The 12,390-nt window shown below is 43.5% G+C and overlaps 2 protein-coding genes across 2 annotated transcripts; one reads left to right on the top strand and one right to left on the bottom strand.

The window, feature by feature from the left end:
* The first annotated feature begins 267 nt into the window (after positions 1 to 267).
* Positions 268 to 4,747, top strand: hmgcl (3-hydroxy-3-methylglutaryl-CoA lyase). The gene is made up of 9 exons (XM_080512284.1): positions 268 to 381; positions 596 to 679; positions 815 to 922; positions 1,041 to 1,136; positions 1,574 to 1,722; positions 1,827 to 1,890; positions 1,964 to 2,152; positions 2,280 to 2,405; positions 4,063 to 4,747. Exons 1-9 carry the CDS (start codon positions 286 to 288, stop codon positions 4,162 to 4,164), a joined length of 1,014 nt encoding a protein of 337 aa, XP_080368410.1. The 5' UTR covers positions 268 to 285; the 3' UTR covers positions 4,165 to 4,747.
* Positions 4,748 to 5,291: 544 nt separating this feature from the next.
* On the bottom strand, positions 5,292 to 8,143 carry gjb3 (gap junction protein beta 3). Its single transcript, XM_080512271.1, has 2 exons — positions 7,918 to 8,143; positions 5,292 to 7,234 (listed from the first exon to the last, which is right to left on the bottom strand). Exon 2 carries the CDS (start codon positions 7,182 to 7,184, stop codon positions 6,324 to 6,326), a length of 861 nt encoding a protein of 286 aa, XP_080368397.1. The 5' UTR covers positions 7,185 to 7,234; positions 7,918 to 8,143; the 3' UTR covers positions 5,292 to 6,323.
* Positions 8,144 to 12,390: the final 4,247 nt, after the last annotated feature.

Genomic DNA, 12,390 nt, shown 5'->3' with positions numbered 1-12,390 from the left:
TTAAATTTTCTCAAGGCATAAACATGAGGGCTTGCAAGATTATCTCTCTATATATGTATATAATAAGAAAGAATGCTTTTCAGAGCCATTTCGTAATTTTGTAATTGATGGAAGTGTGAGTTTTTATTATCACCTTGTACCAGTGTGGACGATGTCGTCGTTTTGAAAACAGCTTTGCAGTACTGCTCTCTGACCTGTAGATGGCGGTCGTGCGGTGTCTTGGCCTGCCGTGAAGTCTGACGCACCCCAGCAGCGTGGTGACGTCAGCGCGTAGGCTGGACCATCATGGCGGCTGTCGTGAGGCTTGTAAACAGAGGAGCTTTAAACTCGGCCATGGGGCAGCAGTACCTGTCGTTCAGCTCCGCAGCGAAGCTCCAGGCTGTGAGTGTTTCCCCCGCTCTTATTCCCCTGCTGTCTCACCCTGTGTGTGGTGGGACAGCGGGGTAAGTGAGCTGCCTGAGGGCGTCCTCTATGGGCTAGCTGGTTGTGCTATGTAAAGGAGGTCAGGTAGTGTTGTTGTGAACAGGTACCGTTTTTGAACAATATCACGCTACATGTTATCTCTGTACATCCTTTTTTTTTTTTTTTTTTAAAGGTTGGTGTCCGAGCGGGCCAACTTCTTCCAGAGAAAGTGAAAATAGTGGAGGTGGGACCCAGAGATGGGCTTCAAAATGAGAAGGTAATACGCTGTAAACCTGTTGAGCAACAGCAGGTGTATTGCTAGTCACTTACATAACCAGCCAAAACGATGTGTATTCATGCACATACATAGTGTATAAAATGTTCATCTCTACATTGATTTGTTTTCACTCAGAGCCTCGTGCCCACAGACGCCAAAATCACCCTGATTAACCTGCTATCAGAGTCAGGGCTGCCGGTCATCGAAGCCACCAGCTTCGTGTCTCCAAAATGGGTCCCACAGGTGAGCGTGTTCTCCCACAGCCATTCATATGGAACGTGTGTGACACACCCCTGAAACAGGGTGTGAATGGGTCCGGTTTTTCCTCCTCAGTAACTGGTTTCTATCTTCCACCTGTCAGATGGCAGACCAAGTGGAGGTGATGAAGGGTATAAACAGGAAGCTGGGAGTGTCCTATCCAGTCCTCACACCAAATCTGAAGGGATTCCAGGCTGCCGTGAGTGTCCAACATTTTCTGATCAGCTTGGAAAGGGTTTACGGTAGTTTATGGAAACAGAATGCTGCACAGTCCCTGGGCAACAGACCCTAACCAGGCCACGTAGAGTCAATGAGAAGTTATCTAAAATTAAATGAGTGTACACTTCACTGTGGCGAAAGATCACAAATCTAATCACTCTCATCAGACATATCGCACATAAATCACTTGGAACTTTCTTGTTGCAAAGCAAAAACAACAGCACATATAGATTTTTAAAGAGAAATTTAGTCAAGGTTGGTAGAATTGACCCAAGTGGTCCAATTTTCTATCAATAAACTTCTCACCTCTACACATGTATATACATCTTTTTTGTGCTGAAAGTGACACCTGTAAAATTAAGCAAAGCAATAAAATGTTAACATGCATCACCATTTTTTTGCTCCTGCTCACTGCAGGTAAAGGCAGGAGCTGCTGAGGTAGCCATATTTGGTGCTGCATCTGAACTGTTCAGTAAGAAGAACATAAACTGCTCAGTGGATGAGAGTTTACAACGTTTTGACGAGGTCATGAAAGCTGCAAAGGAGGCTGGCGTGCCAGTTCGAGGGTGAGATTCTTTGCTTCGTCTTGACTGTCAGCAAACCTTAACTCATCTGAGCTGCGGTTATTACGCTCCTGCCCGGGTCTCATCAGTGCTTCTCACCATTGCAGTTACGTGTCGTGCGTTGTCGGATGCCCATATGAAGGCAAGGTGACCCCAGAAAAAGTTGCACATGTGAGTACAGACACGACACATTGTTTTGTTGATATTTCTTGAAAAAATAACGCAACATCCTTTCTCTTTGTAGGTCGCGAAGCGTCTGTACTCCATGGGCTGCTACGAGATCTCACTGGGTGACACCATCGGTGTGGGGACGCCTGGCAGCATGACTGAAATGCTGGAGGCAGTGAGCAGAGAGGTGCCGGTCAGCGCCTTGGCCGTGCACTGCCACGACACCTACGGCCAAGCTCTGGCTAACATCCTCGTGGCCTTACAGGTCAGGCTTGGTTCGATTTATGAGAACCAGGAATACCTTTGATGAGTATCACTGGTTCTTGATTTGCTATTGTCCTCAGTTATCATAGCAATTGATTTGATTTTTTTTTTACATTTTCCTTCTCCAGATGGGAATCAGTGTGGTGGACTCATCGGTAGCTGGGCTGGGGGGTTGTCCCTATGCACAGGGGGCTTCTGGGAATGTCGCCACCGAAGATGTCGTCTATATGCTGCATGGACTCGGGATTCAAACGGTAAGAAACTCCTGCCAAATGAGCGTAAACACACAGACCAACACTCAAAAACCGCACGAGCTCCATGTGTCTGGAGGCTCTGGCAGTGGGCGAGTTTAGCAGTCTAAAAAAAGTTTAGTAACTGCTCAACTAAAGTTGAGCATTGTCATTCTCCTCAGAAGTGACAAGTACTGGTAAACTCCAAAATGTAAGAATGACAACGTTATCCTGTATGCCATCTATTTACACTGCCGGAGATGAACTTACTGAACCGATCAAACTCTCCCCGTCACACTCATGATCAGGGGGAGAAATGGTCGACGCGATAACGCATTTTACTTCCTTGTGAGTCTGTGAAGTATTGTTTTGGTATGGTTTGGTGTTGATTTGAATGTGGTATCATTTTGGGTTTTTTTTAGCTGTCTTTTTATTGGCAGCAGTCACACTTTATGGTGTTTTGAAAAGCAGCCATAACACGTTTTACATTCCTAAGAGATGATTTCTGTGAACTGTGTCGCCGCCTCAACAAATGCAAACAGTGTGTGACAATGGGATTGAAACTTGCAGCTGGTGACATCATTTTAAATGATTTAGAGTTGATGTATTTATAAATGTAAATATTCTGTGAGGTTTTTAGCGTCACACTCGCAATAAAGTGTGGCCTTTTTTTTGGAAAGTAGGTCTTTTTGCCTGATTTTTGAAGAATGACACTGGAGAATTAACGAGACTAATGTGATTTTTCAAAATCTGAACTGGTGTGAAGGAAACTGCATTTTTGGTCTGTGTCAGACTGAGGATGGGCAATCACAGGTCGCTTGTGGCTTCACATCTGTCGTCTCATGTCACGCAGTGTGAAGGGTTCTCACAGTCACAGTCTTATGATACCACACAGTGTCACTTGTGATATAACCTACTACTTACAACCAATAAAGGTCCAGCAGGTAATTGCAAACGCTCATTTGCTGATTTCCACAAAAGTAGTATTCTGGACTACATCCACAATCTCATTTACTTTGAAATAAAGCCTTTTCCTTGAAGATAAATGTAACTAGAAAAAAAGATGTGATGCTCTGTTTGCTTAATTTATTTATTTCCTGATGGCACCGCTTGGTACTAAGATCTTAACAGGATAAGATTGGTATTCTTAGTATTCGAGTACCCTTTTGTAATAGTTATCTCTGATTCACTGAAGCTTGACATGCAAGCAAAACTATTGTTGTGAAATCCACGTCGCATAGCGGGAAATAAACTATAATTTTGACTTGAAGTCGCACAGTCTGTTGGAGCCCTGGCCTCATTAGAAGTCTTCAGTAGAGTTTGACGACTGCCTTTTCATTTGGTCAGGTGCGTCAGAGAATGGAGGCATTTCAGGTATGCAGGGCAGAGGTCCTGGAGCAGCAGCATTGAGAAACACCGCTTTCTGATGCTGCTTTTTCTATTGTGTTTACTTCAAAGGAGATTTTGTGTGGATGAAAGGTGAATAATAAATAACCCCAATGTGCAGAAGCAGCAGACATTAGCCACTGGTGGGTGTTAAGTTACAGTTCAACTTTATGAATCCTGAAGTCAGAGGTCCCAATTTTGGGGGCAAAAAAATAGCATGAATTTCTATCAGTGTTGAAACTCGCCACACCCAACATCTCACGTGTGACCATTTGACTATCTGCTCTCTCCTCAGGGCGTGGAACTGTCAAAGCTGATGGATGCAGGGGCCTTCATCTGCCGAACCCTCAACAGAAAAACCAGCTCCAAAGTGGCCCAGGCCACCTGTAAGCTGTAGAGAAAGTCCAGACCCTCGTCTCTGTCACAGCCCGTGAGAGAACTCAGAGCCACCATCTTCTCCTTGTCATAAGAACAATGACTTTGATTGATCCTCCGTCGTGGGTTGTGATTAACATGTAGATGACGCCGACTCCTGCCTCTCACTGGAATATACCAGACGTTCACTGTATGATGGCGTTGCTGGAATGGTGCCTTATATAAAATCACAGCGTTCACCCAGAAGCCCTGCCGTCACCATGTTTTAACTCTTTGCTTACATTACTTTGTGGGCAGCGAGTAAACCAAGCACACGCTTTGTTTATAGTAATAATTTATCCAGTGTTAATGTCTTTAGGGATGGGTAAACCAAAGCAGAGGTGGTGTTTTGATTTCTGTCTGCATGCAGTGATCTTTAAATGGACCCTTTGTCACCAGGAGCATGTGTGAAGCGGTTACGGGCGCTGTGGGGGAGAAAACGTAGACGCGAGAGGAATCCGAACACGTTTCTTTGTGTCGAATCTCTCGGTAGTTTATTTGTATTTAATTTTAAGGATGCCTTCCCTCATATCTAACATTTATCGAGAGATTTTGCATTATGTAAATAAAAATATTTTACGAATGAAAAATGTCTTTGATCATGAACACGCCTCAGCTCAAGTGATCTACAAGGTCAGAAATGCAGCTTTTCGACTGTTTGTGTATTTACATTGGGTATAAAATGAGCAAAATGCATCAGGTGATCCTTTTAACAACCTTTTCATGGATTTTTCCAGGTGGCGGAAATGATTCAGAGTAAACAAAAACCGTTTCTTTGCTGCGCCTTTTTAAAAACCCGACTGACGGGTCCAGCAGGCAGACTGAGATTCTTCCAGCAGGCCTCCGACACCTTCAATCATCCATCATATGTGTCACAGGGAAGACCGTATCATGGTGATTCACAACAAACTTACAAACCAGCATGAAAGCCTGGTATCAGTTTGTGCATTAATTGTTGCTGTGACTCTGCATCAATGGAATAAATGGGCAGATTATAATGGCGGAGAAATGTTAATACTAACCTGAGATCACTAGTTCTGTAAAATCCAGTGAATCCCATCAGGTAACCGATCCAGTCAAAACAACCAAACAGACAAATATATTCAATAGATTTAATATATTTACATTTATATAAAAAACCATATGAAATATTAACAATATCAGAATATACATTTCCATTGAGTGACAGACAAAAAAATACTTTATCGTTCAATGAGCCATCTGACGATTCCTCCACTGGGCTCCAGCTCAACCGACGCGGCATTAAACAGCTGCATTCCTTTCGCCTTATTAAAATCAACAGTGGTCATGGATCAGGCGAGGTTGTGTACAAGCACGTCAAAACACAGGCGGCCTATGTAACAACGTGTGGCTGTGCAGCATGAACCTGAGAACAAGCAATATGCCTGCTGCAGGTTGAAGTAAAGGAATGTAGAAATAAAAAAATACTTTTTTACTTTAGTTACACATTCTCCGAGCGATAAATGCAGTAAAAACCTCCTTTTCTGGGGGCCAGTTTGAACACATTCAAGTTGAACTCATCCTTTGGCTTGTGAAGCATTCACACTTTAGTGCTGACGTAATCTCCATTGCTCGCTGGGTTTTGGTCAGTAGAAAATACAACTTTGAGGGCAAAGTCCTTTGATTGGAGCTTAAATTAAATAAAGAGGGATTAGTGAAGCTCTCAGCGACTGGAGAGCGCCCTGACACGCCACTGTAGACACTGGTAGGGAGGGTGAATACCTCTGCCAGGTGTGTCCTGTTTCACTCCATTCCCCTGCCGTGTCAACACTCCAATCACAAGCAAGACAGAGCAAACCTTTACTGTAATGTTCTGATAGCTGTAGTGAAAGGCACTGTTACAGTCTGAAAACAAAGGAAAACCCACATATCAATATTAAATCAGTCGATCTCTGACTGACTTGTAAATATTGTGCGTGTTGACTTGGAAACAGAAGTTCACAAGCTCCTGAAGAGTCTTAGCTGTGGACACAAGGGCCCACAGGATGAATCCAGTACTGATGACTCAACTTCCAGGTTCTGACACATTCGTAGTTTGGCTCATAGTTCTGAGTTTTTTTGTTTTTTTTCAGGGTTGTCATTGGGATCTGACCCAAGCCCTGCCAAGCTCCTTGGCTTGGATCATGAGAACGAGGACAGGTTAGGGGCCGAGGCCCGGATCTTCTCCTCAAGCTTGAGTGCAGAGGGCCTGAACGGAAGCTTGGACGCAGTCTTGAAGGATGGAGGCTGGTCCTTCAGCTCTTGTTTTCTCAGCGGCAGGTCGTAGTTGTTGAAGGGGTCGTCGTAATCGTCGGGTGGAACGGGCATGCTGCGATTGCGCCTTTTGACCTTGTTCGCGCACCTTACGATGCGCTTGGAGATGAGATAGACGATCTCACAGATGTTCAGGATGATGCAGAGGGCAGAGGCCCCGACCATGAAGTATGTGAAGACCTTCTTCTCGGTGGGGTGGCCGATGTAGCAGTCAACCAGGTTGGGGCAGGGCGACACCTCACACTTGACCAGCCTCGGCAGGTAGAAGCTGTCGTAGACCCGATGGAGGATGTAGAGGAAGGCCACCTCGATGCCCGTCTTGACGAAGAGGCTGACCAAGTAGGTCCACCACAGGCCGCCGTGTTTCTTGCCCGTGTTGTTGTACAGCTTGCTGCTGTCGCCGTGCTTGGCCATGTGCTTGCGCTCGCGGTCGTCACGGTACGCCACGTGCATGACCACCATGAAGGACGGGCACGTGACGAAGATGAGCTGCAGGGCCCACAGGCGGATGTGGGAGATGGGGAAGAAGTGGTCGTAGCAGACGTTGGCACAGCCGGGCTGCTTGGTGTTGCAATCAAAATCTTTCTGCTCGTCGCCCCACACCCGCTCCGCCGCCACTACGTACACCATAACCCTGAACACAAACACCACCGACAGCCATACCCGCCCAAATGCTGTGGAGTATTTGTTCACCCCACTGAGGAGGGCTTGGAAGGTCTTCCAGTCCATGTTCTTGGCTGGCAATCAAATATCCTCTTGGTAGTAGTTTCTCTTCAAACCTGTGAGTGACAGAACAAAGAATGGATGAACACTTTTCTTTTTCTGTTTTTTTTAAACGCCTGCTTCATTTTCTGCTCTCGCCTTCTGAACATCAGTGTCGTCCTGGTCTTGCCGGGCTGGCTTTAATGATAAACAGCCTTTTCTGACTTTTATAGCCAGTGATCAGCCTTCCACAGATGATTTAATGGAATTACAGCCGTTTCATCAACCTGAGAGAAGTAACTTCTCACCAGAGCACAGTTATGTGTAGGCCTCAAGACACTCAAAAGAAACAAGTTAGACGAATGTCCCCAACACACCCACTGCTCACATACATACATACTGGATGTTGTCTAAAAAGTACAGGTATGTAGTTTTCAAAGGTTAAATTCATATATAAGGTTGATACATTCAGCTCTCTGCTGTGATTATGTTAAAAAGGAAAGTAAACTCCTTTCTTTCTTTCTTTTTTTTAACTCTCCGGGTCTCACCAAAAATAGCCTTTTACGCACGAGCTGTGCGTATTTAGAACACATTTTGAAAACCAAGTCTGGCTTTCTGTGGATATGTGTCATTTTTAAAACTAACTCTAATATGAACTGATCTCACTGACGTCTTCGTGAAAGAAAGTCCCGATCCGCGTTAATTTCCACCAACTCACGCAAACACATTAAATCGGCATCAGAGCGAGTTTCCGACTCACCAGAAAGCGCTTCAATCCATAGCTGGGAGAAGGGGGACACCCTCGTTGGAAACGTCCGGAGGATTTCCTGTTGCCTTCAAGTAGTTTTGATCCTACAAAACTCAGATTTGTCTCTCCGGGACAGGTAGAGGAGCGCGGTGTTGAGAAATGCGCCTGTGGGTGTGGTTAAAGAAAGACTGAAGCTCCTCCAGATGTTGGACTCTCTCTCTCTCTCGCTCTCTCTCTCTCTCCCTCCCTCTTTCTGTCTCTCTCACCCACTCACACGCCACTGTAAAGACACAACTCAAGCCTCTTTCTTTCTTTCTTTTTTTCTTTTTCTTTTTTCTTTTTTGGCTTTGAACGGATTCAGAGGCTGATCCGCACATGAAAAAATCACGTTTGGATGCGAGTCAACAAGGAAGCTTCAGGCTGCACGACCTAAGACCATCAGCACTCCTTGGAAACTTCACATCACACTCTTTAATTCTTCCACAATAAGTGAGAGAGTTTAAATGGGTTACAAGTGAACTTATCAAAGGCACAAATTACATATATCTGACAGCTTAAAAAAAAATCTGCCCAGGTGTGCGTAAACTGCTCCAAACATTGTAAAAATGGGCGTTTATGTTTGTATTTAAAAAAAAAAAAAAAGGTTTGAGGGGACGTATTGTCATTGTTTTCACGTCTCCGGGAAAAGGACTGCTGCATTGTCTAAACTTGTTTCTGAGTGTGCGTAAGAGTCAGACACACCCTGAGGTGAATGCTTTTTTTTGTTGTTGTTGTGTATATCCTCTCTGCGTTTTTTGTTGGAGATTTCCAAAGCGATGACAAATAGGAGGCACCCTGGGGTTGGTTAAAGTGAAGGAAAAACATTTCCCTAAGAAGTTTTTTTTTTTGCCCCCATCCTCAGAATAACATTCTGTTTCCCTGTTCCTCTTTCTTTAAATCTAAACTTTAGCCAACTTTTATCTAATTACATATGAGTGCAAGTATGAAGTGTTGCGTTTCCTTCATTCCTTTCAGACCAATTCACTTCTACTCATATGACACTGTAACAATTCATGAATTCCCACTGCTCTAAAGTTCATCCGCATTATCAGATGAGAGACTTTTGTCTTCTCGTTTCCTTCTACCTTGCAGACGGACTGGTTTATGCGCTTCACCGCTTTTTCTATTTGCCACAATCTACGCCCATCATCCGTGTTTCTGAGTGAAAAAGACATCATTATTAATGTACATGAATAGAAGCCCCTTCATATTGTCAAACCTTCCAAAGATATGCTTGTTTGAAAAGCCAGGGCAGGGCCACGACTTGTCAGTTCCTGCACCACTCGAGTCTGCTTTCAGAGCTATTGGATTTCATGTTTACATAATTAGAAAAGGATAAAGGAGTAAATGGAATCTCAAGTCAGGTCAAGTCTGTGTGTTGTTCAGTATCACAGAGTTGCTTGAAGGCCAAAATGTGCAAGAAGAGATAGAGATATATAAAAACCTGATGAACAAACTAGATTACTGCTTCTGAGAGAATTTGGGTTTTACAAATATAATAATTATCTGTGTAAAAAAACAGTAAGTTTCTAAGTAAACTATAATATGTTGATACTTTTTACATCTACAGTGACACTCCTGGGACACGTTGCTCTAATTATTCTCTCCGCTGTTTGGATTTAACTGTACATATTCCCAAACTATCCCAATATTGCTGTTCCAGGTTTGTTACATGTTGTTGTGTAGAAATGTTAAATAAATGGAAGTAGTTTTTCCTGGCAGTCCACTGCGCCGAGCATGTATAGCTAAGATTCACGCTGAATTTAATGAGTTAGACGCAGAAAAGGAGGAACAATACAGGAAAACTTGCCTTACTTTGTATGAGAGGCTATATGCTGGTCTGCAAGGAACTTTTGTAATGTTCATCATGACACTGAGCTTATGACACATGCAAGACGTGTCTCGACTGAACTAAATGTGATGTCAGAAAAACTTTGCTTTCCTGGAAAAGCACTGTGTAATACAAGAAAGTGAAGAGCACAAGCATCACTCTGGATCATCAACATCAAAACTACTGACTTCACTCTTCTGAGGGAAGTTTTTGGACAACATTTTTTCCAATGCGCACAACCCATTGACATGTAAACAAACACCAAAGACACAATGAAAGTTTGCTGGGCCTGAAGCTGTGGTCTCCTTGAATAGCTGCTTTGTTACGATTTTCACAACCTCCTGCTCAACTTCAACTCACTTAATCTCCCAGACAGCAACATGAACGATGACAGTAATAAAACCATTTCCTTGTATTCACAGAACCTGTAATACATTTTACAGCCCCCGGATATTTATTTCTGCCCTTTATCAATCCTATCTGCATGTTGGTAGTTTGTCTCGGTGCTTTTGTTGCTGCTTCCCCTTCACGCATACATTTCACTGAGTACGATACAACATGACAACCCTCCGTCTATTCTCCATGTTGCTTTAACGTCGCAGGGTTGCAGGAGAGTGAAGCCGATCTGATCTGACTCAGACTTGACCGGTCACTAGTCAATCACAGGACATTCACATCCCTGCGAAATTCAGTACAGTCTGAAAACGGTCCTCCATGTTTTCCTATGAAGGAATGGCGCATGTTTAAAGATTCACTCGCTGAACGCAGCAACTCTCCATCCTGAGCGGTCGTCAGAGACTCAAACTGATGGAAACAAGCCCGCTTGAAGAGACCCGACGTCACCATTCATCCTTGATACGTAGGAAGAAACTGGCGAAAGTGTTATTACAAACAGAGTTTGGTGTGTTTGTCAAAGCGACAGCACTGCTTCAGTCCGGAAGCTCGGGATCAAGCAGAGGCTCCATCAGCGTCTGAGCTCAGTGAGGAGCCAGAGGGTGGACCTACAACCCTGTTGAAAGAACTCATTCCTGTGACTTAGGACTTAAAAAAAATAAATAAATGAAACTTTTCCCTTAGGTTTTGTGGTCACATGCTACACAAAGATAGGACCCATGTTGACACTTTGTCCTTGTTGTTATAATGACTAGTTGAAATAAGAGTTAGTGTGATTACAGCACATTGAACATGTTTTATCAATCAATTTAATGGGAAACTCTTTTGTTGTGTTCGTTTTATGAGCTATTAAAACAAAAAACAACCCGATGGTAAAGAATAGAGTTACATGATAAAATTCTCGTAAACTTTTTGGACTGTTGTTGTGCTTTTCAGGAACGACGTCTCAGCTTAAGCTCGGGAGCGTCGACACAACATCTGCATCAACAGACTCCAGTGCAGTGAGTCGTACGAGACTAACATTCAATGTTGGGGGAGGGAAAGAAAACGTTGCTCCTCAGCTTGAGGTTAAGAACTGGTCCAGGCAGTCTGCCGGGGCCACGCCTGGAGAAATGCACAGCGTGACTCAACCTCTGCCAGCTGCTGCGAGTCTCAACAAGACGGACCAACACGACAGGACAAACACAACTCTTTTCACTGTGAAAGGAAGGAAACCTACCAGAACAGAGGAAGCTCGGATAAGATGAGAAACGATCCCCCGGATGAACAGGGATCGTCTCTTATTTGGAGTAATTGTTGGCTGGTTCAATGACACAATCACTTGATCATGTTAGGGCAGAAAATAAGAGAATCACCACTGCTGGAACTGAGGCAATGTTGTATATTCAAAGATCATGAGAAAAACACCTTGGAATTTAAAATACAACAAGTCTTCCTTGTTCACTCTTTCAAACTTCAACTGCTAATCAACTGTCCTAATATGAAATATTCAAATGATTTTCACAGAGATGAGTTATATGTTCTATTCGTCTATTTATATTCAATACTGGTTCATCGAACTAGAACTTGTAGCTGATAGGTGAAACTAGATAAACCCTGGCCATGTTACTGATCCACCAGAGCCAACACAGACAGACACAGGATGAATTACAGTCATCGACACATCACATGCTTGTTGGAGGAACCCAGAGAACACAGGGACAATATGCAAACACAGGAATCCTAAAAAAAAAAAGTGCTGCAGTACAGTAACCAGAGAAACATGTCTGGTGAAATGTTTGAGCATCCTTTGTATCGGCTTATTGTTCATGAAACCTTCTTTGTTCCCACATCATCTGGTAATGATAATAATGTTTTGGAAAAATAAAGATTGCCTCCGATTCCTGTTCTCAATGTCGAAAAAGCAAGATTCAAAGCCACACGGAGAAAATAAAGCTTTACCATGTCTGCAGGACTGTTTGAGAACCGAATGCTAGAATAGTCATATCTCAGGAATTATACACAGTCAATTCTTTGAAAGTGACCCTATCCTTTGTTTTTATTTAATCTGTAGTCTCTGTTTTCATTTCCTGTCAGGGTTGTGTGTGTGGAGCATCCAAAATGGAGACTTTGCGCTTTTGTATTTCATTAGTTTGGGGTTGGAGTTGTGTTTACTGCATGTAAAATTGGTTTATACGTTCTCATAGCCGAGGCCACCCAGGACTAATTGATGTATGACTTTA

Source organism: Blennius ocellaris (assembly GCF_963422515.1).
Source record: "Blennius ocellaris genome assembly, chromosome: 17".
Classification (NCBI taxonomy): domain Eukaryota; kingdom Metazoa; phylum Chordata; class Actinopteri; order Blenniiformes; family Blenniidae; genus Blennius; species Blennius ocellaris.
The sequence above is the reverse complement of the archived record's forward strand: the minus strand, read 5'-3'. Positions and strand labels throughout refer to the sequence as shown.